At 38.3% G+C, this 25,461-nt stretch overlaps 2 protein-coding genes across 2 annotated transcripts; both read left to right on the plus strand.

Moving 5' to 3' along the window:
• Nucleotides 1–534: 534 nt before the first annotated feature.
• LOC129242732 (ecto-NOX disulfide-thiol exchanger 1) lies at nt 535–23,448 on the plus strand. Its single transcript, XM_054879535.1, has 7 exons — nt 535–686; nt 1,008–1,652; nt 1,712–2,425; nt 6,718–6,824; nt 13,425–13,535; nt 16,718–17,476; nt 22,786–23,448. The coding sequence occupies exons 1-7, from the start codon at nt 653–655 to the stop codon at nt 23,092–23,094; spliced, it is 2,679 nt and encodes an 892-aa protein (XP_054735510.1). The 5' UTR covers nt 535–652; the 3' UTR covers nt 23,095–23,448.
• A 462-nt stretch (nt 23,449–23,910) lies between these two features.
• LOC129242191 (uncharacterized) lies at nt 23,911–24,594 on the plus strand. Its single transcript, XM_054878751.1, has 3 exons — nt 23,911–23,959; nt 24,131–24,426; nt 24,512–24,594. Exons 1-3 carry the CDS (start codon nt 23,946–23,948, stop codon nt 24,592–24,594), a joined length of 393 nt encoding a protein of 130 aa, XP_054734726.1. The 5' UTR covers nt 23,911–23,945.
• Nucleotides 24,595–25,461: the final 867 nt, after the last annotated feature.

A 25,461-nucleotide genomic window follows, 5' to 3' on the forward strand; every position in this document is an offset into this window, starting at 1 on the left:
GCACAGAGATTAGAACCTATACACTCCCGAATGGTAGTCACGCACCAACACATTCGGCTACTGCGACCGCTCATTCTCTTAATTAATCTAAATAATGTGATACAAAAGTCCGAGTCGATTGTTTAAACAACTGGGATTCGCTCATCAATCTTTTTTAATGTGTTTTGTTGTGAACTTTTACAGTGTTGTATTTTCATAAGATTTACCAGGAGTTACCACCGCGCGTTTGTCAGCTATCAATTTACAAAATTTTTTCATTGAACAATTAGAAATCTATATCCGCAGCCAAATAATTACGGAACACAGACACCACATTACCTTATGGGTTTGAATAATTTTTAATAAAAGATTATATCAGTATCGACGACAAGAGGGTGAAAATACCACATATATTTTCATATAAAGGCAAATTATATTTCAAATATTTGTATCTACTTAAAATTACAGTAAGTCCGCCCAAAAATGTTTTACCCTAAAGTACAAGTACGAGAATATGGCAACCTTCCATAAAATTTTCAGCATAAAAGAGGAGAAAGCGAAAATTTGCAGTGCGTGTGAATTATTAAATAATTTTATTTCCCCTGCAAGAAAATGCAGTTTAAATGTTAAAAAGTGTTTGGAGGAGCGCTCTACCTATGCGCATGTGAATTCAATGGATTTTAATTACAGAAACTTGGAGAATATGTGTAAGAAAACTGCCCCGTAACCGGTTCAATGCTGGATTATACTACAAAATTGTCAAAGTCCTTCAAATTTATTTGCAAAATTACCTATTAGTCAGTATCCTCTACATAAGAGATGCATTTTCTACTGAAAATGTATGTGTACATATATTTATGTATCGATATTGAAGTCTCCATGTCAGACTTTTCTTTTTCTTTGCTTTATGCGTGCTTCATTCTTTATTTTACGCATGATTTATTTTCGCATGTATTCCACACATTTCCTGATTTCTTTCGTCAATGAATTCTTTGTTTTGATAACATTCGTAAACATTCTCTTTTCAGTGCCTCTCCTCGGTTCAATTGCCGCTGGCAATAATATTAATAGTAATCAAAACTTCATTAATCAACTTGCCGCGGCTATATCCACGGCGGTGGGTGCCGTAAATGCCGGAACAACGTCTGGCAGCGCTAATGCTGGCACCGTTTCGAATACTCGCGAGCGTACACCTGAACCACCACCAGCTCCAAGATTTCGGTCAAACTCACCAGTAAGAATAAAACCGAACCGAGGCACTGCACCAATGGATATTGAAAATGAATCGGAGGTTGAACCCCCAAACGTTATAACTACACAAACTGCAACCACTTCATTGCCCACGACGACTGATGCAAACATACCAGTGGATAAGTTTACAATAGGAGTGCATAACACTAATATGTTTATGAATGGGTTTATGCCAACAACAGCGACACAAGCAGGCGGCATCAATGCAGCACCATATATGTTCTTTCCAACAAACCCAGCAGCAAATCCAGCTTCCACTTCCGCTGCGGTTGCCGCTACTCAGGCGGCTAATCAAATGTTTATGGATCCTACATCCATGATGGCAGCCATGCAGCAAATGCAACAAAATTATGCTGCTAACTTTGCCACTACGATGCCAAACGCCGAAGCCGGACTTAATGGACAAATTGGTACCGGACCAGGTAAGGCGTGTATTAGAGTTTTGAGACTTATTTTAATTTTATGAAATATGATTCCATAGTCACTGGTATGAAAGATGTGATAAAAACCAAGAATTGCATACTTTTTCCGCCTAATCCAAATGCGCCGCTACCAACCACACGTGAGCGTCCGCCTGGTTGCCGTACTGTCTTTGTAGGCGGGTTACCCGAAAACATCACCGACGAGTTTATACGAGAAATATTCGAATCTTGTGGTGAAATCGCCACATTGCGTGCATCCAAGAAGAACTTCTGTCACATACGTTACCGTCATGAAGCCTCCGTTGATCGTGCCATCTATCTCTCTGGCTATCGAATACGCATCTCCAACACCAATGAACCGTCTAATTTTGGACGATTGCATGTGGACTATGCGCAGGCGCGTGATGATCTATATGATTTTGAATGCAAGCAACGTCAATTGCAGCGGGAGCAACGCCATCGCGAGCGTCTGTCGATAGATCGCATGCGTTCCCAATCACCGCCACCCATACCGCATTACAGTGAACATGAAGCATCGTTAGTAGCAGAACATCTGCGAAGTAGTGATACCTTTGTGAAGGCTGTACAAACTATTGCCATTTGGCTGGAACGTGGAGATTGCACAAAACGTAATGCCAATATATTTTATTCGATGATACAAAGCACACACGCGCATGTGCGTCGATTACATACAGATAAGCAGCAATTGGAAGATGATTTGCGCAAGGCGCGTGAAAGCTATCGCAAACAAATGCTGACGATGTCCACGCAATGTAAGTGTTTGATGTGATTATACTATTTTAGCGAAGCTTGAAATAGTTTTGAAGAATGAGATTAGCTTTGAACAATGGTATCGTTTTTACCCCTGAGTGTGGTAGGGAAGTAGGCGCGATTTCGCAAAAGAAAATATGATTATTTAATTCGTCAAATGTATTTCTGATCGTTTTGCATTTGCGAAATTGCGCCTGTAAAGCGACTCAGCACCTAGTACTAACATTGAACGGCTTTTGGTAGGATTTACTTATGCTCATATACGAGTTTATTTATTTTATAAATATAATTTCCTTACGATTCAGCATTATTACTGCATTAGTTCCATTGGCCGTGGCCATTTATATAACGGCATTGGTAAATATATCTAGGAATATGAATTGGCAAAAATTCTGCAAGGCAAAATTATTTTGAGGAAACATTAACATTATTAGGCTGAAATTTGAAAAATATTAAATGAAAAAATATATATTTATATATGTACTTGTATATGCAGTGTTGTAGGATGAAATAGCGACTCCTTTAACCAACGTTTTCATTAAATGGTATGATATAATATTTTCTTACTAAATCAAATACGGTTGATTTAATAACCATTTTCTTCTATAAAAATTATTGCCTCTAATCAAGTGAACCGGACTGTATGACCATAACGTCATTGATTGGGGCTCAAGTACGGTACACTACCTTGGTCGAGAAAAACCCGAGTCATTCCGGTAACGTAGACCCGGCTGCCATGGGAATGTGGTCCTGATGGTTCTAAACATGCTGATGCTGCAAAGACTTGGGCCATTGGGATTAGAGTACCTCAAAAGGGTTTTCAACATGTCAATGGTCATTCTCGTAATTCCTGACAAGTGGAAATCAGAGAGAGTGGTCCCACTACTGAAACCTGGGAAACTCGCCAACCAAGGGGATTCTTATCGGCCGATAACTCTTCTTTCTCCAGTAGTGAAGACTCTTAAAGAACTTCTACTCGCACTTTACTCCAGCCACACACCAGCATGGCTTCCGAAGAGTGCATAGTACCACCACAGCACTCACCGCCATAAACCCCTAGATTGACAAAGGTCTCTACCAAACCGCCTCTGCGAGAGGACTGTAATAGTAGCGCTGGACCTAAAGAAGGCTTTCGACACTGTCAGCCACGCCACGCTACTAGATGACATTTTACAGTCGACACTCCCGCCAGGCCGAAGAGGTGGTCCGCGAATCATCTGAGTGGTCGAAATTCGTCGGCGATATTTCGAGACCAATCTCTAAACAGAGGAAGTTAAAGTAAGGAGTTCCGCAGGGGTGTGTCCTTTCACACTTGCTTTTCAACTTCTACATCTTGAAACTCCACCGACGACTGCACGATAATAGCGTCGGGCAATGGCATCGATTGCCTGTGCGCCAAAGTGAACGACTACCTCACGTGGTAGTTCACTAGGCAGGGCTAGTTCGCTTTTTCACTGGGAGGAATCTACAACTTTGCCCCACTAAGTCCACGGCGACTCTCTTTACCACCTGGACAAAGAAAGTCAAACTGTCTCTCAAGGTAAAAGTCGATGACACACCAATCCCGGCAGTACACAATCCTAAAATATATGGGTGGACCTTCGACAGTTTGCTCTCCTTCTCTGCGCACACTACCGCTATTGCCACTAAAGTCCAAAATCGCAACAAGGTCCTCAAATGGCTGCCGGCAGCATCTGGGGCAAAGCAAAGAATTGCTGCTATCGTCATTTTAGGCAATAGGCCAGCCGGTTCTAAACTATGCTGCGCCCGTCTGGTCGCTTGGAACCCGTGACACGCAGTGGATAAAGCTACAGACATGCCAAAATACTGCCATTCGGACGGCGACCGGTTACCTCCTGATGCGCCCCCTTCAACACCGTCACAATGAGGCACAGATGCTCCCTGTAATGGAGCACAACAAACTGCTCAGCAAGCAGTTCCTGGGTGCTATCGCAGGTTTCACCCTTGCAGACACTTGCTTGATCCAGAGCCGCCTCCTAGGCACGTCAGGAGACACCTTTTAAACTACGCCGACGAGATTCAGGACAAAACTAACAGAAATCTACTGGACCAGACAGTGTTTAGACAGACATTAAACGACATTCACCTTCTTAAGCTCCCGCCCACTGAATGCCGTAATCGGAGTTCAACCACCACCTATAGCAGATGAAGAGCTCCAGCTTCTCCGTGAGACACGCGTAACACTGGCACAATTACGTTCTGGATACTGTAGCAGGTTAAACTCCTACTTATCCAGAATCGACCCCGACATACTAAACATATGTCCGGCATGTGAAGGCACCCCACACGACACTAACCACCTTTTTAAATGCCCTTTAATACCTCATCTAACACCCCTCTCCCTCTGGACCCAACCCGTCAAAACAACAAGGTTCCTGGGCCTACCGTTAGATGGACTAAACGAAGACGACCGGTGATCTACACTACACTGACAGGGTTAAGTATAGTGCTACAACAACAACAATAACCATAGCGCCATGGTATCGCTGCTACCACAGCAACCATAGCGTTGATTTTGTTTGTAATATTAAACTGAAATAAATTTTAATGTAAACTCCCAAATTTGTGCCCATAACTTGAAACTTCACTTTCACTCTTTAAACTTGAAATTTCACAACTCTTTTTTTTTAAATTGAATTTGGGTAAGACTCCGTCAGAAAATATGAGATTTGCAAGTGGTCTTTCGATTTCTTTGAAACTTTGGGAAATATTAGTTCTAGGTAAGATACATTCGAGCCTAAAAGGATTTTGAAAAATTTTCAAAATTGAGTCATCTACGCCATGTTGAAAATCGGGACCGTGTTTTTTTCAAAAATCAATATTTCTTGAACCGTTGGATGGATTTCAATGCAATTTACAGACAATATAGAAACAAATAAGTAGTTTAAATTAGTATTATGTTAAAAAAAAAATTTCGAAATTTTGACCAAAAAAAGTCAACAAAATTTTTTGAATCAATTTTTAGTTGATTTGGCCAGTTTTTTAGATTTTCTGTTATACACGTAACGATTCCTTATGATTTAACCTTTATTTTGAAAAAAAAAAAAATGTTATGGTGTCTATAATAGTTCTCGAGATATTGCGATTTTAGTGGAAGCGCGCACGCACGGTTCGCGCTACGTTATGTGGTCCTGTATGAAGTGACTGGAGCAGACTGCTGCAGGTCTGTGCGCATTTTTCTACTCCCGCGCTGCGTAACCGCGAACTTCACGGTGCGCGCTTCCACTAAAATCGCAATATCTCGAGAACTATATTATTATAGACACCATAAAATTTTTTTTTTTTCAAAATAAAGGTTAAATCATAAGGAATCGTTACGTGTATAACAGAAAATCTAAAAAACTGGCCAAATCAACTAAAAATTGATTCAAAAAATTTTGTTGACTTTTTTTGGGTCAAAATTTCGAAATTTTTTTTTAACATAATACTAATTTAAACTACTTATTTGTTTCTATATTGTCTGTAAATTGCATTGAAATCCATCCAACGGTTCAAGAAATATTGATTTTTGAAAAAAACACGGTCCCGATTTTCAACATGGCGTAGATGACTCAATTTTGAAAATTTTTCAAAATCCTTTTAGGCTCGAATGTATCTTACCTAGAACTAATATTTCCCAAAGTTTCAAAGAAATCGAAAGACCACTTGCAAATCTCATATTTTCTGACGGAGTCTTACCCACTTGTGAAATAATCTTAACAAATTATTTCTTTCTGAAAATCTTTAAATAATTTTGCCTTGCATTTAATCCTTAAAAGGCGTTAAAATATTTAATATACATAAAAAACAACTGTAATTCCGGAACATATAGATTTCCAAAATGGAATGAAAAAAGCGAAAAAGGTTTGTAAAAGTACTTGCGACAGGTAAATTATTAATAAACTAAAGCTAAGAAACAATTTTCCAAAGAGCTAAGAAAGAACAATTTATCTTGACCGGATCAAAGTTTATTGGTAAACATTAAGCAAAATAGCTGTATAGTGTAAAAATTGAAAATATACTTTGTACATCTGTATAGCTTTCTTATACTATACCTTTTAATGTTGTAAGTTTTTTAATACACATTTTCCGATTTCCAAATGACGCCATTGCAATTTAAAGTCGCAAATAAACAAATTATTTATTTGTTTTGAAAATTTTATTTGAGAAAAGGTGGATTGAAAAAAAGTACATGAAAAGCAAAGTATATAGTCAGCGTACATGCAAAGATACCAACGAATCAACCAACCCTCTCCCCTCTTTATTATTATTATTATTATAATTGCATATTCAGTCACTCAGATTGAAAAAGTGTTCAGTGCTGCTAGTCACAAGAAGGTTTGGGACCATTTCACCAAAGCCCAAAGAAAAAACATCGATCAGTGGAAGAAGCTGGCATTGGTACGTACAAAAGCGGAAAATCAACTATTTAATTACTTGCATTACATTCTATGTTTGTATGTGTGTGCGTTTATGTGGGCGTGCATTGCATATTGCTTGTATATAAATATAGTACATACACTCGTGCATACATATATAGGATAGATAGGATGTATGTATGCGCTAATATGGTTGCTTGGTTTGACATTTGGTTCGCACTAGGACATCAAATTATTGATTATATTATTGCATTTTACTAACTGCATTGTAGAGCACTCTGTACCGGTTGTTTTCCTTTGTTTTAAATAAATTTGGTATTTAGAAATTCCCCATACATATCTATGTATATTCACCACATTAGTTTGAGTTTTGATCTTCATAAGTGAACGTTTTCTATGTTAGTATTAGTCACAGTTGATGAGCAAAAATCCCGTTTATACATATACCATATTTAGAATATCGAAAAAAGTATAGGGTGTGCTATTAAGAACACCTACTTTGAAATTAAAATAAAGCACTTTTTATTAAAAAGGCCGATTTTTTCGATGACTTTTTTTTAACAATTTTTCAATGATGCGTCGGTTTTTGCCTTTCAGTCCAAAAATCGTGTTTGAGCTGTTAAAAACACCTTTCCTTAAAAAAAGTTCCAAGAAAATGTGTTACGACGTCATTTAGCGACCGGATCACAACGGGACACCATCGACGTACTCGCACCGGCTCCTTAAAATGTTCACCATTTCGGTAATGGATTTTCACAATTTCTCTGCGTTCTTTGCGGCCGCCGTAAGGCCCGGGGTTGACGTCCACTGTAGGCATGTAGCACCAGATTAAATAAAAATAAATAATAATAGGCGTGTACACTTCTGTTGGGTGTTTGGTCGACCTCCTCCTCCTATTGGTGTGCGTGTTGATGTTGTTCAACAAACGGATTGACCTACAGTTTTAAGCCGACTCCGAACGGCAAATGGTTTTTATCAGGAGTTTTTTCATGGCAGAAATACTCTGGCAAGTTTGACATTGCCTGCTGAGGGGCGACCGTTTTTAGAAAAAATGTCCCATCTTTTGATTTTCATGCACGGAGATTCAAACCTACGCTCTCCCGAATGATAGTCACGCACCACCCATTCGGCTACGACACCAGATTAGATTGAGATTTATTGAAGGTTTGCACTTCAACCTCATGACCTTTTGTGCCCCTACTCATCACAGTACTTCATCCAGACCCAGTTCCCTCATTAAACTTAAGATAGAGCTGGGTTGTACTGCGCTTATGTGAGTTTATTCTCCATGTAAATGACCGAGATATCTCAGCCTTCTCCACGCTATAGCGCTGCATTCAAGGAGAAGGTCCATTTGAGTCTCCTGGAATTGCTTACAGAAACGACAAGAGTTAGTGGACCATATTCCGATCATGTGTGCAGTCTGCAATTCTCAGTTTATCCTTGGAAAGAACGATGCACCAAATGAAGGAAATGTTTCTTATCTAATAGCGGTCGCCCGGCAATTGCAAACTTTCGAGTGTATTTCTGCCAACATAAAGCACCATCTGCCGTTCGGAGGTCGAATGAAACTGAAGATTTCACACCAAACAAAGGATATACGCGCCAATTATATAGTACATAGATATATAAATTTCACACATGATACTGTACGCCCCAACGCAAATATTGGCGAAAATTACAAAAAAGGTGGTCTTATAACCCCGATTTGAGGCCACTCGTTTGCTTGGATGTAGCTTTATCGTCAAAGGTCAAATGAAGTGGATTGAAGTAATGTTAAATTTCGAATAGAAAAGTGTACATTTCATGGTTACCGCAAATTGATTATTATAGTGAAAAAGAAATACCGCAAGGCAGTCGCCTACGTTGCCAAAAGGACCGGATTTATCTGCTTATAAGTATACCCAGCCAAGGACTATCACTTTAACAGTATTTCGCCAAAATTAATGTGCGATTTTTTTATAATGCTTAATAATTAATAATCACAACAAAAAAGCACATCCCAAAGTTGACCGACACACTCTTGTGTTGTGGCTCAAATTGCATCTTTAAGTACCACAGAGCCGATGGGTTGTTTTTCAAGCATTTTCCAAGCGGAAGTGTATGCCGTCAGTCTATGTGATCAATTTAGACAGAAATCTCCCGAATGAGCGACAGCCAGGTGGCACTCAAGGCACTGTCATCCTGTGGGGTTAAATTCTCACTGATCCTTGAGTGTATCGAGAAACTGAAGTTGTTAGGGGCGCACATTCGCATCTGACTATTTTGGGTTCGAGGTCACAGGGGGATAACTGGGAACAACGTAGCGGGTGCATTGGCAAGAGAGGCTGTGGGCATCATTATTAATAGGACCCGAGCTCTTCCTTGCTATGGGACAACACACCATCAAATAGAAGCTTGGGGGTGAAGGGCCCAGGCTAAGGGAGGTTAGTTGGCACCAAACTACGTGGCTAATGGAAAAAAAGGAGTTTAGAAAACTTATAACCCTCCCTAAGAAATACTGAAAATACTCACGGGTATTTTCATAGGTCATTGCAGATGGCCGGTCATCTGTTATTAAGGTTTCATATGGCTCTAGAAGATAATTGATTGGAGACTCTGTGATTCTAATGACTTCATTCAGAAATGTTGAGGATGCCAGGCATCCAAGAGCCTGAACATATTTCCAATCCGTATTTAAAGTTCAATTAAACAATACCTCCATAACTGGGGTCCGGCACTCGAAGTGTACCCAATTAAAAAGGCCATAAATTTAGTTTGGAAACTTACTTTTATTTAATTCAAAGTAAAATGTGTATGAAAATAATACAAAATTAAGAATCAAAATACTTTTGCTCGATATGTCCACATTTTACCTTGACTATGGCCTTGAGACGGTCCAGAAACGAATCACAAGCTGCCCGAATGTGCCTTGCAGTTATTTTGGCCTACTCGCGGACAATGGCTTTTTTCAGCGTTGTTTTTTAGCCATTCTTCACTCGAGCTTTGTGAGACGGTGTCGAGTCCTGTTGAACCGTCCACGGTCTGCCACCGAAATGTTTGGCTACCCACGGCTTCTTCACATTTTGGACCATTTTACGTAACGTTGCAATATTTTGATGACCACCTTCATGACTTTTCGCGATGCTACCAGAATCATTGTAACGAGTAGCGGTGCGATAAACAAACATTTTATTTACTTTAAGGGTTTCAAGCTCACGAAAAATCTCTGGTTGTGATTTTCCAGCCAAATATTGGCTAGTCAAATATTGGCTAGCCAAATATTGGGTAGTCGAAAAAGTCTTTTCGTATTTCTAATCAAACTTCAACTCATTTTTTTTATATTTATAATGAACTTTATTAAACCAAATATGTACCATTTTGGTCGACCACCTTTTGCCATTTTTCTTCTAGAGACATTATTCCATCAGTGTAAAACTTTTGTGGTTTCTCGGCAAAAACTGCTACAAGTAATTTTCACAGGCTTCTCTTGAAGCCAACTTTACTCCATTAAGGGAGTTCTGCATTAACCGAAACAAATGGTAGTCCGATGGTGCAAGGTCAGGGCTATATGGTGAATGCATCAAAACTTTCCAGCCAAGCTCTGCTACTTTTTGCCGAGTCATCAAAGATGTGTGTGGCCTAGCGTTGCCCTTTCTGCTGATCAGTTCTGGCCGTTTTTTTCGATTGCTTGCTTCAATCTAATCAGTTTTTGACAGTAAAGTGTAGAATCAATCGTTCGAGCAGGCTGGAGCAGCTTATAGTGGATGATTCCTTTCCAATCCTATCAAACACACAGCATAACCTTTCGAGGTGTCAATCCTGGCTTTGTGACCACCCTTGCACCGTGATCTTTTTCGCACATTATTGTCGTATTTGATCCACTTTTCGTCTCCTGTTACCATTCGCTTCAGAAATGGTGCGATTTCATTTCGTTTCAGCAAAGAATCGCAGATGTTAATTCGGTCCATTAAATTTTTCACACACAATTCATGTGGTATCCAAACATCGAGCTTCTTTTTGTGACCAGCCCTTTTTTAAATGGTTCAAAACCTTTTGATGATGCATTTTTAGTGCTTTGGCGATGCCATGGCAGCTTATGTGACGGTCCTCGTCAATCTTTTCCATAATTTCATCGACTTTTTCAACGATAGGTCGGCCGGAGCGAGGTGCATCTTTCACATCGAAATTTCCAGAACGAAAGCAAGCGAACCATTGTTGTGCTACACGAAGTGATATAGCATTGTATCCGTAAACTTCACAAATTTCATTGGTGGCTTGCGTGGCATTCTTCCCTTTTTTATGCAAAAATTTCAAAATATAGCGAATTTCTTCATTATTTTCACTCATTTTTGAACAGCTATAACTTTTTTTCACCTTCTCCGAATTTAATTTTTTTTTTTGGTTAAATGAAGCTTAAAATGTCACCTTTCTAACACCATATGATATGACACAATGTGATAGGTAGCACTGGAGATAGATGACTCCAACGACATTTATTGACAAAATACGAAAAGACTTTTTCGACTACCAATATAATGCAATCACACTATTACGTTTGAAATCCATTACTGATTCTCTTTTTTCGCATTTGCTCTGGGTAAAATGCCTCCGCGCGCTTGTAAACAATACCCTGGGCTGTCATTTAGCCAACTAACAGACAGCTGATGCTTAACTCTCTGATTTAAACTAAGAGGCAAAACGTAGAGTTCCAGAGATTACCAAACGCTTTGCTAGCTTTTGTTATTAAGCATCCAGGCGTCTACCTCAAAGCCAAGTGAGAATAAAGATCGACAATATTTCACTTCATTTGGTTACAGAAACCTTTTCAATCGAATATTCGTACTGAAATGCAATGGAGCTCGTCAGTTGATTACCAGAGTTGTCGAGCAATTTTTTTATATTTTCTTTTTACAGTAACACAACTAGTGAAAGTGACCTCAAGTCGACTTTTCCAATCGAGAACTTGATCAAGAAGAATAGTTACAGAAATGGGGTACAGAAGTAGTAGTCATAAATATTTCAGCCATCGTATCTACGCCTTCACTCACGAGTTACAAATTTAAGCACAACAACCAAAGGATCGCCGACAAACGTCACAGCCATGTGGACTTGTGCGTAACTACCATTCGGTGGGTGACTGTTCGAAGCCCACTGTAAATACGTAGTCTTAAATTATGGGCAAAGTTTTTCCAAAAGAAAGAATGAATATACAGGGTGCGCCATCTTTTATGTCGGTATGAAAACATTGAATAACTTTGGAAAATAAAACAACTGATTTGTATAAGTGAGGTATTTTTATTTGGTTTGGTGATTTACAATTTATTAAAACTATTTTTTGAATACTATATTATATCAATCAAGTGACTACCTTTATTAGCAATAACAAACTGCGATCATTTTTCTTTGCATTTGCGTCGATTTCTCGTTGTTTCGGTGTAAAGTGATCCATGGTTGAAATTGTACTGAGTTGACGTATCGAAAACATGTATGTTGAAGTCGATAGGCTGGTAAATGACAAAGTTATTTAGCATTTACATACCGACATAAAAGATGGCGCACCCTGTACATCAAATCAATAGCCGCACACCACAAATTGGAGGAGAAGCGCGATCGAAATTCCCAACTTAATGTTTACAGTCAATAAAGATATTATACCCTGAAAGCCTATTAACGCATAACTCAAACTTTTGCCCCATAACGCTGTCATAGAGGACCAGCTACCATCCAACTTGTTGATCCCAGAATTTATAGAATGCCAGCTATTTCTTTACTAGCCCCATTACACCAAATCATATAACTCCCCGTTCGTCGCTGCAAAGCTAATCACGACCTAAAATTAGTTAGTCTCAAAAATATTGTTAAAATATTATGATAAAAAAATCAAGCATTTTCATTGCATGCACCTAAGTAATAATTCATTATTTATTATTTCAAATTAAACATTTGTTTTTTGCTAAAAATCTCGTAAAGTGTTTATTGCTTAGAGAAAGTTGTTAAGTTGCTAAAATCCTTTATTTTCAATTGAACCTGTAGATAACCTTGATTATTGGTATCCTTTCAATTAATTTCCAAATGCTTCGCTCTGCACTCTGTAGCTTTAGTTTTCTGCTGTTGGATAATTGCATGTATGCATTTAGTCTTAAGTATTAATATACCTTCTAGAAGTATAGAGAAAGGCTTCTAATTTGTTCATCTACATCTACATCTGTATTTGAATTCTTCTATGTATTCTATATTTTTGCTTCGGTTTATTTGCCTTAACTTGAATATCATAAAAATAAAATGGTGGTTTTTCTCTTTTTTCGCAACAAAATTAATATATATTTTAGACAAAAAGTTAAGTTAAAAAAAATCAAACCATTTAAAATTAAAACTCGTATTGAAAATTTATTTTTAAACGAATATCATTTTCAAAAGTTCAAATCACGAGGTAAGTACAAACAAACTGGAGGGGCGAAAATGCTCCGTAATTACGATAAATAAATGAAAAATTTGCTATTCCGAGTTTAGGAGTTTTTTTCGAATCTAATTTAATTTAAACTTGAAAACAAAAAAAAATATTTCTTTAATTTAGTTGTAAGTAATGCAAATATACGTAATTCATACTATGCTAATTCTTATTATGATGTGAATAATACAGGAACTACGCTCCGTGCAAATTGAGGACGATGAAATGGAAATGTCCGATGAGGATCGTAACTATCAGGGTAGCAGCGCCAAGCGTACGCGTTACGATGCGGAGAGTTTGAAGGTGAGCAAAGAAATACACCCAACTCGTTTTTTGCACGGTAGATACGTTCCTTAGAAAAGCATGCAAAAAATCGTTTGAAAAATACATGCGACATATAATATGGTGATATATTTCCCAACTCCTTTAAGATGAAGGAGCTTTAAGTATTTTCCCAAAAAACCGTGGAAAAGAAGTAATACCGGAATCCATATTGCATAGGTATTTATTGAACAAAAACAATTCATTTTATTACAAAAAAATTAAATGAGTATACAGTAGGGCGGGTCGATTTAAAAATCGCTCATTGCTCTGCTAAAATCGTATTCTAGAGATCAAAATAAGAAACTTTGCCGAAGGAACCATACCTCCAAAACGAATTCTGATGTCCCCCAATTTGGGTCGAACGAAAAATCCCACTTTGACCCATTTAGAGTGCTCCAATCGAGTCCAAATGTATGACCGACCCCCACTAACTTTGGACGGCCGATCCACCCTTGCCAGTGGCACACCCCCTGGACATCAGAATTCGTTTTAGAGGTATGGTTCCTTCGGCAAAGTTTCGTATTTTAATCCCTAGAATACGATTTTCACAGAGCAATGAGCGATTTTTTTGCCTCACCACAAAAGACACTAAAAGTTCGACCCAAATTGGGGGACATCAGAATTCGTTTTAGAGGTATGGTTCCTTCGGCAAAGTTTCTTATTTTGATCCCTAGAATATGATTTTCACAGAGCAATGGGCTATTTTTTTGCCTCCCCACAAATCGACCCGGCCTAGTGTACAGTGAAAACTCAATCCGTAAGTACAAAACATAGGAATAAAAATGAGATTTGCAACTATTCGTCGCTACTTGATGATCAGCGCGCACGTTTATTATGGACTGGTGGAAAAAATAATAGAAACAAGGACAGTTTTAGCTTTTTTTTTTTATATTTTATTTTTTCAAAAAAATGTATATGAGCCGTTAATAATGAACGCATTAAATTACATAAGCAACTCAAATAGATAGTACGAATATTAATTTCTAGTATGGTAGTTGGAAAATTCAACAGAAACAAACAAATAGTGCAATAGTCTTGTTACAAAATCTCAAAAATTTATTAATATTTGGTACTTCCACCTTTATATTTTATTACTTCCAAGTATCCTATGCATGGAATTGACGAGCTTGGTACAAGTGTGAGGGGTTATAGAATATCACTGCCCCTTAATTCGTTCCCTTTACCGTTCTTGCTTGTTTCGCGCTCTATATCCCCCAATCCTTTTTTTTAGGATTCCCCATAGATGTTCTATAGGGTTAAGGTCTGGTGCCTGTGAAAGCCACTGCAAAACGTTAACAACCGCTAATGACTGTTTGGGGTCAATACTCGTATCGTGCGTAAACTCCTACTTTATAGGCATCTCCTCTCTAGCAAATGGAAGCATGGCTGTATTTAAAATATTTATGTAGTCCGTGGCGCACATGAACCAAAAAAATTGGACCTACACTGTTTGTAAAAATTTGACTAATACAGCAAGAACAACTGTATTTTTTAAAATTAAATGCAAAGTAAATGGCGTACTTACATGTCAAATGAAAAATTCAAAGTTAATTTGATTTCTTTCTATTTTTTGTTTCTATAAAAATACGCGTATATCATAGTTTAATGTTCGAAAAACACTGAGAAGCTGAACAGACAATGAAAGCAATTTGTCAAGATATGCAGTGCTGGTACCGTTTTACAGTAAAAGCAACTTCGATTGAACGATAAGTTAAACAATATTTACACGTAATAGTTGCAAATCGCTCTTATTTCTATTATTTTTTCCACCAGTATATGTCAGCTACTATATATCCTTATCTGTCGAGTTTTATTCAAATTATCAACGGCTCCTGTTGGCTTTTTTGTTGTATACAAGTCTGTTATTATCCATTCTTTTTTGCTTTCTCGAGTTGTTTATAGAAGGTAGCGTAAAATTAATCATCCTATCGGAAGATTTATAATTTTTGCAAATGCAGTCGTAAGTTAATCATATTTGATACTTGTGAACTAGACAGCTGGAGGTATCAATTTTTACCCTACCAAATATCAACGGACAAACTCTCTTATTTTCACCCAGTGCAAAGTACTTAGGGATAATTCTAGACTCCAAACTTAGCTGAAATTAAAGGTCGAAGAAAGGTAAGGAAAGCAGAAATTGCTTTATATGCCTGCAAACGTATGCTTTGAAGAAGATGGTGTCTTTAACCTAAACATACATTACGGTTGTATAAGGCGGTTATATGACCAATTTTATCGCATGGTTACTCGGCGGAATTCAAAGATCAGCCTGTGCAATAACGGTCGGTGCAATCAGATCATGTCCTAGAGAGGCTCTCAATGCACTGACACACGTTATTCCAATAAACCTATATATTAAGAAGACGGCAGCCATGAGTGTATTTAGGTTAAATGAAGCGGGTCCTGGAAAAAAAATTATGGTCATGTCAGTTTATTATTCCGACAGACTCAGTTAACCTCGGAGAGGACTGACTACATCATCCCGACGGTAACTTTCAATAGGAATATCGCTATTCTTTCGGATAGCCAAGCTATAATCCAAGCACTGGATTCGGCTACAATAACCTCTAAGTTGGTAGAACAAAGTAGGAATATCCTTACCACCTTGAGTGAAAACCATAAAGTTACCTTAATCTGGATTCCGGGTCATCGGAACATTGAAGGTAACGAAAAAGCAGATGAACTGGCAAGAGGGGGAACAAGCAGCCGAAATGGGCATCCCTCACAATACAGTTGTAAACAACCGGAGATGAAGGAAACAATCTTCCATTTCCTCTGTAAATGCCCTGCCCTATGGAAGGGTAGAATGTTAACCCTGGGCAAACCACTGTTCGAGAGTCTCGAACAACTGTCTGGCTTGGACGTCAACAACCTAATAAGGTTCTTAAACCGCACATACTGGATATATTCTTGCTGTAAATAACTGTTAAACAAGCTGGTAACGAGGATGTGGCAACAAAAAGTGCGGAAGCGCTAGTTGGATTCTGGATGAATCACCAGTTTAACCAACCAACCACATTTTGATTAAGTAGAGGGGCTATTCGACAATGTTTTTACCATTCAGCAAAGTTGATACGAGTATCTTAATTATATATCAAGTACATCTTCTGTCCTGAAACTACTTTACAAATACAATGTCTCTGCTTTATATTCCTTTTCAGGAGGAGAACGACTCACTGCGCTGCCAGCTGGAAGCCTTGCGCGGCGAAATGTCCCACGTCCGCACCGACATCAAATGCGACAATGATTATCGTGAGAAACAGATCAAAGTGTTGCAGGAAACGATACGCAATATGCAAACCCAACTGTTGCAAACCAAAATTCGCGAGCAAAAAGACTCAAAAACTATCCAACAGCTCGAGCGTAAACTTAAGGAATCTGGTGTTAAGCAGTTACTTCTAAAAACTAGAATCAAAGAGAGCTCCAGCAGACGAAGGGATCGTGAGACATCGTCAGTTAACTCTGAAGCAAGCGAAATATTAATCGAAGAGGCAGAAGATGACGATGATGATGATGTGGAAGAGGTGAAAGTAAATGAGCAAACGAGAAATAAAACAGACTGTCAAAATAGGGAGAGAGAGAATACTGAATACTCCTCGAGTGCGGTGGCTACAAATTCATCGCGAAAGCGTACAAATCATATGCAAATTATTGATATTGATGTCTATAAGAGTGATGACGAAGTAAAGATAATTGAAGATCACACTGACGTTGTTGAAATACATGAAACTGATGAAGATGAGAGAATGGCTAAAAGTAGCAAGGAAGAAAAGAATAATGAAGAAACGCAGAAAAATGAGAAACAGACGCAAGAACGTTCCAAGGTGGATGATAGTGAAAAAACTGCGAATTTAACTGAAGTAAAGCCAGGCATGGTGCAAGTAGAAACAAAACTGCTGGAGGACTCAAATGACATTGAGGTATGTAAATCTGTGGAACTATAACCCATTCTGTCAAAAAAAAAAATATCGCGAACTGTCCATTTATAAAGCACGCGTTACACATACCTATGTCTAAATTTTTTTTTGCTGGAATGTTGGTACAACTGTCCTCTATAGTGTCGCAGAGTTTGAGCGTGATCTGTCAATTAGCTTGTTTTTGGCACTTAATTATATCAGTCAACCGCAAGTGTGCTCTGCGATGTTCACTATCGAACAAAGAATTTGTCTTAAATTTTGTGTGTTTGAACGTGATTTCGTGTGCCGAATCATTGAATATGTTACAGAAAGCCTATGGCGAGTGTGCTTTATCAAAAACATGGGTCTACGAGTGGTATAAGGCTTTTGCAGAGAGCCGAGAAGTCGTGGAAGACTTGCGCTGATCTGGGCGCCCACCAACGTCTTCAACGGATGAAATCGTCGACAAAGTCAAAAAATGGTGCTGGAAAACCATCAAACCATCTTTGAAGTTTGAGGGAAGTAGCTCGTGACCTTAGCGTGTCTCACGAATCAATTCGCAACATTTTACAGCATCAATTTTTTTTTTTTTTTCATTTTTCTTTATTTATTGAATCTTTCTTTTATAAGAAAGTAACAATAAGTTTACAAATCTTATATACTAGAGTAATATGTTTCCTTGCCAGTGCTAAGAAACGAATTATTTGCTCAAATGAACATATATTTACATATATGATTAAATCGGTTGTGAATCTCCAATTCTTCATAGTTGGGAGCTGAAAAGGACGGGTTTCCAGTATCCGATTCTTCGTAGCTGGGAGCCGGAAAGTCTAGTTTCCAGTCTCCCTTAGAGCTTCCGTTGTCTCTCATGTCGATTGTGAAAATGATGTTGTTTTTTCGACACTTTCTTTTCAATATGATTCCGCCATGTGAGTCTTCTATCTAAGTGAATTCCAAGATATTTTATTTCGTTTTGCTGTGGTATATTCTGACCATTTATTGTAACTGCAGGGCAAGTTTCTTTTCTTAGAGTAAAAGTAATATGCACGCACTTGGTTTCATTAACCTTTATTCTCCAGTTTTTAAGCCATACTTCTGTTTCAAGTATATGCCTTTGTAATATAGACGTTGCTACTTTTGGGTCTGTGTGAGTGCAAAGTATTGCAGTATCATCGGCAAATGTTGATGTCATTGTTTGGCTCGTCGTTGGCATATCAGATGTGTATAATACATATAAAATAGGGCCCAGAACGCTGCCTTGTGGAACTCCAGCGTCTATTCTACAATGTCGAGAGAAAAAATCTTTTTGCTTTACAACAAATTCTCTATTAGTGATATAGTTTTGCAGCAAGAGGTGTACATTCGTAGGCAGTAAACTAGTAATTTTGTGAATTAGGCCGCGGTGCCATACCTTATCGAATGCTTGTGCTACGTCTAAGAACAGTGCAGTGCAGTACTGATTTGTCTCAAAGGACTTTCGTATAAATGACACAATGCGATGAACTTGCTCAGTTGTACTATGTTTTGCTCTAAATCCAAATTGGTGTTGAGGAATAATATTGTTATCTTGAATAAAGGGCATTATTTTCTGCAAGAGCAACTTTTCAAATAGCTTTGAAAGTATGGACAATAGACTAATTGGCCGATATGAGGATGCTTGGCTTAAGTCTTTCCCAGGCTTACCAATCATAATGATTTGAGATAATTTCCAAGCTTTTGGGTAGTAGGCAGTACGAGAGATGGCGTTAAATATGTGCCTGATATGAAGAACGGCAATATTGGGAAGCTCTTTTAGCATTTTTGGGGTGATTTTGTCGTAACCTGGTGCTTTTTTAGGTTTAAGTTGATTAATAACTGAGACTATGTTATTTTTTTTAAACTTTATTGGCTTTTTTGGTGGTTGCAATATGTCTAGTGGTAAGCAAGTAGTTGCAGAAGACTGATTGGGAGTGAAGACAGATTGCAGATGTTCAGCAAATACACACCCTTTTTCAGAATCCGTACGTGCCCAATTACCATTTCCTAGCCGAATTGGTGATTCGTACTGTATGGGCCGATTTATATTTTTTGTGGCTTTCCACAATGCGTAATCTGTTTGGTCCGTCGGAGTAAGATTAGAAAGGAAATCATGGGGCTTGAGACGCGTACTGCCCCACTCGTTCCAGGAGAGTTGAATTTCTTTCAAAAAATTCATCGGAAGAAGGTGGTTAAAAACATGTTTGAGCAAGTGAATTCGGACCCAACGTTTATCTAGTGCATCATAACAGGTGATGAGACGTGGGTATATGAGTTTGACATACAAACCAGTCAACAGGCGGCTAAATGCCGCTATTCACATGAGCCGAAACCCAGAAAACCACGTCAAAGTCGGTCAAAAGTGAAAGTCATGCTACTCGTTTTCTTTGATTATGATGGTGTTGTGCACTCGGAATTCATTCCAAATAGTTCTACGGTAAATAAAGAATATTGTTTGGAATTTGTGCGACGTTTGTGAGAGAATATGTGCTTGGGAAACGGCCCAATTTGTGGAAAGAAAACTAAAGGATCTTGCACACACCATCTCACAATTGTGAACATTTTTTGACCAAAAACTCGACAAATATCATCGAACAACCACCATATGCACCGGATTTAGCCCCCTGTGACTTTTTCCTTTTCCCAAGACTTAAATTGCCACTCTGTGGGTGCTGAGAACTTAAAACTAGCAAACAAGCTATTCCATGAAAAGCGGGTACAATGGGCGATATCAACATTCAGCCCATACAAATCTCCTGGTCCTGATGGGATATTCCCCTGTCTTTTACAGCAGGGTGCACACCATATTATCCCTAATTTGACCAGACTATACAAAGCAAGCTTACTGCTAGGATATTTGCCTACAAAATGGGCTGAGGTTAAGGTCGTATTTATTCCAAAGCTTGGGAAAAAACCCGAACAATTGCTTAAATCATACAGACCAATTAGTCTCAGCTCATTTTTCCTCAAAACAATGGAAAAGATAGTTGATCAGTATATTAGGGAATACAATCTAGCTAAATTCCCACTGCATCGACTTCAATTTGCCTATCAACAGGGAAAATCCACTGAGACTGCAATACACAGCCTGGTAACAGTTATTGAAAAGGCTATTGAGTCCAAACAGATAGCTCTATGTGCATTTATTGACATATCAGGAGCTTTTGATAACACCTCCTATGAGGCAATCTATAATGCCCTATATCTAAAGGAGGTACCTGAACCCATCACTAGATGGATAATATTCATGCTGAAATCTAGGACGATCAGCACCGAACTAGGAGGAACAATCAAATCTATTAAAGCCACAAGAGGTTGCCCTCAAGGTGGCGTACTCTCACCTCTTCTGTGGACTCTAGTCATAGATGAACTTCTCCACAAACTGAATAACCTAGGATTTCAGGGTTACGCTGATGACCTAGTAGTTTATGTATTAGGCTGGCATGAGGAAACCATTTCGGATCGCATGCAGCAAGCCCTTACAATAATAAACAAATGGTGCACGGAAAAAGGGCTCTCCATCAACCCATCCAAAACAACACTTGTACCGTTTACTAGGAGAAGGAACATAAATCTCAAATGTCCGACCCTTAATAGAACAACACTTGAACTCTCGACAGAAGCGAACTATCTTGGCGTTAGTCTTGACAAAACGCTTACGGGGAACTCCCATATTGAGAGAGTTACTTCAAAAGCCACAAGGGCATTCTTTGCCTGTACAAGGCTTTTTGGCAAGACATGGGGACTAAGCCCTAGAATGACCTTCTGGACATTCACCACAGTTGTAAAACCCATAGTCACTTATGCATCCTTAGCATGGTGGCCCAATGTCAAGCAAAGAAAGGCGGCAAACGAATTAAGCAAACTGCATCGCCTGGTATGTGTTGGCATTACAGGGGCTATGAAAACGTGTCCCACGGATGAATTGGATGTGCTCCTGAACATACCACCGCTTCCAATTCTAATTGAAAGGGAAGCTCGCTCGAGTGCCTTAAGACTAAAAGGTATATCTGAACTTAAAAGTGGGAATATGAAAGGACATTTAAAGATCTTAGAAGACTTCCTACACAGTCCCATTCTTCATAGGGATGATATACTATCACCCAAACCAATACTCTTCAGGAACTTCCAAGTTATAATCAATGAACGAACAGACTGGAGAACTAACTCTATCACTTTCAAACCTGGCTCCCAGCTATGGTTTACTGATGGGTCCGAATTGGAAAATGGTAGAACAGGGGCAGGAATCAATGGGCCCAAATTCAAAAAATCGATTCCGATGGGATCCTACCCAACTATATTCCAGGCAGAAATACGTGCCATTGAAATATGTGTGAGAGAATGCCTTAGAAGGAAAATGAGAGGTACTCACATCTACATACTTTCAGATAGCCAAGCGGCTCTAAAAGCCCTTCTATCAACAACTATCACCTCTAAATTGGTAAATGATTGCCTAAGCCTTCTAAATACGTTAGGAAACCTCAACACAGTAACACTATGTTGGATTCCGGGACATGAAGGACATGAGGGAAATGAAATGGCTGATGACCTTGCAAAACAATTAGCAAATATGCAACTTACTGGTCCTGAGCCTTTCTGTGGACTAACAAAAGGCCACATTAATGAATTCCTTAGGAAATGGGAAGAAAGAAAACTTGCTAAACTGGCTAAACTGTGCCGGTCAGCGTCAAGCTAAACTATTCCTAAGTCCCAACAAAGGAATATCTGACAAACTTCTCTCACTAAACAGAGTAGATCTGCGTCTTTTAACCGGTTACCTTACAGGTCACTGCAGCCTGAGGTACCATCTAAATAATATTGGTCTATCCGAGACCAATGTCTGCCGCTTTTGCGAAATGGACATAGAAAGCTCAGAACATGTGCTTTGTGAATGTCCTGCGTTGGGCAGACAAAGACTTCACCACCTTGGTGGTATCGTAGTATCTCCATGCAATCTTTGGAACAACAAACCTAAACCTGTGCTAAAATTTCTAAAAAGCCTAAAACTCTAGGGTTACAAAATAGGCCTTTCACAATAGATCAATTCTGGTCGCAGTGCGTAATGGCCTTCTAATAATAATAATAATAAATTGCCACTCCGCGGACGCCGCTCTGAGTCGATAGAGGTCATTAAAGAGAATTCGCTGAAGAAGCTGAGAAAGTTCTCTCTCCTATTTTGAAGGCGACAAAATATAGTAAATGTTGATGATAATAATTATTTTGTGTTTTATTGAACAATTTCCGGTACTTTTTGGACAGAATTTATATACAATACATAGCTAGTTAAATATAAAAATATAATATTTTTCTTTTTCTAGCCTAAATTCTTGCCATTTGTGGAAGCTCAAATTATCGCACTAGTTGCAGCCTATTTAATAGTGCAACCTTTCGGTGTTAGCACCGAGTCAATTAGTGTTTATCTTCAACAATCTATGAAAACGTTAGACCTGAAGGTTCCAACTTTGGAACAAATATTAACAACATATACGAATCTATTCAAGATGGAAAGCAACTCAACAGATGGAGTCGCTGATGGAACCAAAGTTCAGTGGAAATTTTGCGGATTTACAACAACTAGCGATAGACCAGAGGAAAAAGAAACAGTTAACGTGCCCGATAAAGAGTAGAAAGCAACAAAATCGAATGCAAAAAAGATACACTCCCTACTCGCTAATTACCAAATTTGACACATATTTTTACTAAAATGTATCAATAAGTATCAATTAATCAAATATAAAACAACGATTTTAATCCTTACATTTAATAATTGCGTAAAAGTTAGACGCAACTGAAAAAGTAATTTTCGAATGAAAAAAAAAAACGATTTTAAAAAATAAAAATAATAATTTTGTTATTTGAAGAAAAACGAAAAATTTTAATTCAATGATGATGAAAAATAACTGTAAGACTAGTTTAGTTTTAATCATGTAGAAAGGTATGGGGAACCAATAAAAACACCAAGAATATAATTAAATTTAATATTACATTTTTACAATTTACAGCTCTAGTAAGTCTAGCTAATTTTATATATGCAACATCCGCGATGCTGTCCAGAAAAGCGATTGCGAGCAAATTCAACCTTCTATACAAAGCCGTGCATTCGCATAGAAGGTGTTCAACTGTTTCTTCCTCTTTTACATGCTGAGAGCCTCTGCAAAATTCGAAATATGGTGCCCTAATTCTACTGGCATGCGTTCCTATAAGTCAGTACCCGGATAGGATTTCTACTAACATTTTTAAATCTTTTCTATTAAATTTAAGTAGGCTTTTAGTGCGACCCATAATCCAATCTGACCATGATGCAGGTATGTAACTGGCTGTGTTCGTAAATGCAACTGACGCGCAAACTATATACAATTGCATAACAAACAGAACGTTCAGAAATGCCAATATGGCAGCAAGTGTTCAAAAAGACAACAATTCTATCAGTCGTCACTCATAATTTCTATCAAAAAATTGTTTACTGCATTTAACTACGATGTCTGATGAAAAGTAAGTGCAGAACTGTTTTATTTTAATTTTTGTATTGAAATTTAGTTAAATTATGTTAATAATGGCCCATGCTGCTAGTGCTGCTGCTTTCTTATATTTGTATAACTTGTTATTATACAAATTTAATAATAATAATAATAATTGTATAAATTATTATTTTTAAATTTTTAGTGAAAATCTCAGTAATGCGGAGACACAGTTATTGCTGAGAGTACGGTTGAATATGGAGGACGAGTTTAAATCGGGTAGAAGGAAAAAAAATGTATTGTGGGAGAAAGTTGTGACCGAAGTTAAAAATGTAAATCCCAATATAAGACTGGACAGCACCACAGCGCAGAGAAAATTCTTAAATCTCTTGGTAACGTACAAGCGCATTAAGAAAACAAATAATTCTTCCGGTAGAGAAGCTACATCCTGGAGGTATTTTGAGGACTTCGACGAAGTTTTGTACCTAAATTTTCATTTTAGTATTATACGCGCTCAAAAATGCAAACAAACGTATTTGCAAATTGTCAAAAATTGTATAAGAAGTATCAAATGTCAAACTTGCAGTGTTGCCACTGATGCTTATGCTGCAAGTAATGTCGCATTTACGAACACAGCCACTGTCTCCAGCGATAGTTGGCAATACTTGAGGTGTAAAGCGTCTTTCAGTAAGAGCGCTTCAACTTTTTTTTTGAATAAAACACAAACGGTTTGACTTTTTTGTTCGACTTTTTTGTTCGAGTTCGAACATATACATTTCAGTATGAAATTCGATTTCTTTTGCATGACTACCGCGTGCACGTTTTACGAAGTCCAATCGTTGAACTCAATTTTCGATCACTCTTTTGCCGAAATTCCAGCAATTTCGCGTTCAATATTGGCTCTGAGCTCACAAATCGTCGCCGGCTTGTTACTGTAGACCAATGACTTCACATAACCCCAAAGAAAATAGTATAGAGGCGTCAAATCACACGAGCGCGGCGGCCATTCGATCGGTCCATTTCTGGAAATAATGCGCTCATCGAACTTACTCTTCAACAAATCAATTGTAGCGTGTGCTGTGTGGCTTGTGGCCCCGAACTGTTGAAACCACATGTCGTCTAAGTCCATACCATTCAATTGCGGCCAAAAATAATCGTTTATCATGTCGCGGTATCGATTTCCATTCACAGTAACGTGGCGATCGTTCTCATCAACGAAAAAATATGGGCCAATTACGCCGCCGGCATGTAAACCGCACCAAACAGTGATTTTTTCGGGATAAAACGGTGCCTCATGAATCACGTGTGGATTGCTTTCTGCCCAGTAACGCATATTTTGCTTGTTGACAAAGCCATTGAGCCAAAAGTGAGCTTCATCACTGAAGATGATTTTTTGGAAAATTTATAAATTTTCATAAAAAATTTGCACGATTATTTTCATAAAAAATTTGCACGATTTGCAATCGTTGCTCAAGTGTGTAGCGTTCCATGATGAAATGTATACTAATGAAGTTTACAAATGACAAGCGAAAAATA

This window comes from Anastrepha obliqua, chromosome 3 (assembly GCF_027943255.1).
Source record: "Anastrepha obliqua isolate idAnaObli1 chromosome 3, idAnaObli1_1.0, whole genome shotgun sequence".
Taxonomy (NCBI): Eukaryota; Metazoa; Arthropoda; class Insecta; order Diptera; family Tephritidae; genus Anastrepha; species Anastrepha obliqua.

Bases quoted from the DNA above. Each gene is read 5' to 3' on its own strand.
- LOC129242732 (XM_054879535.1), top strand. From the start codon at position 653: ATGGATTTTAATTACAGAAACTTGGAGAATATGT. The intron at 687-1,007 runs GTAAGAAAACTG...TTCTCTTTTCAG, and splicing joins CAGAAACTTGGAGAATATGT to TGCCTCTCCTCGGTTCAATT. The intron at 17,477-22,785 runs GTATGTAAATCT...TTCTTTTTCTAG, and splicing joins AGGACTCAAATGACATTGAG to CCTAAATTCTTGCCATTTGT.
- LOC129242191 (XM_054878751.1), top strand. The intron at 24,427-24,511 runs GTATTATACGCG...TCAAACTTGCAG, and splicing joins GTACCTAAATTTTCATTTTA to TGTTGCCACTGATGCTTATG.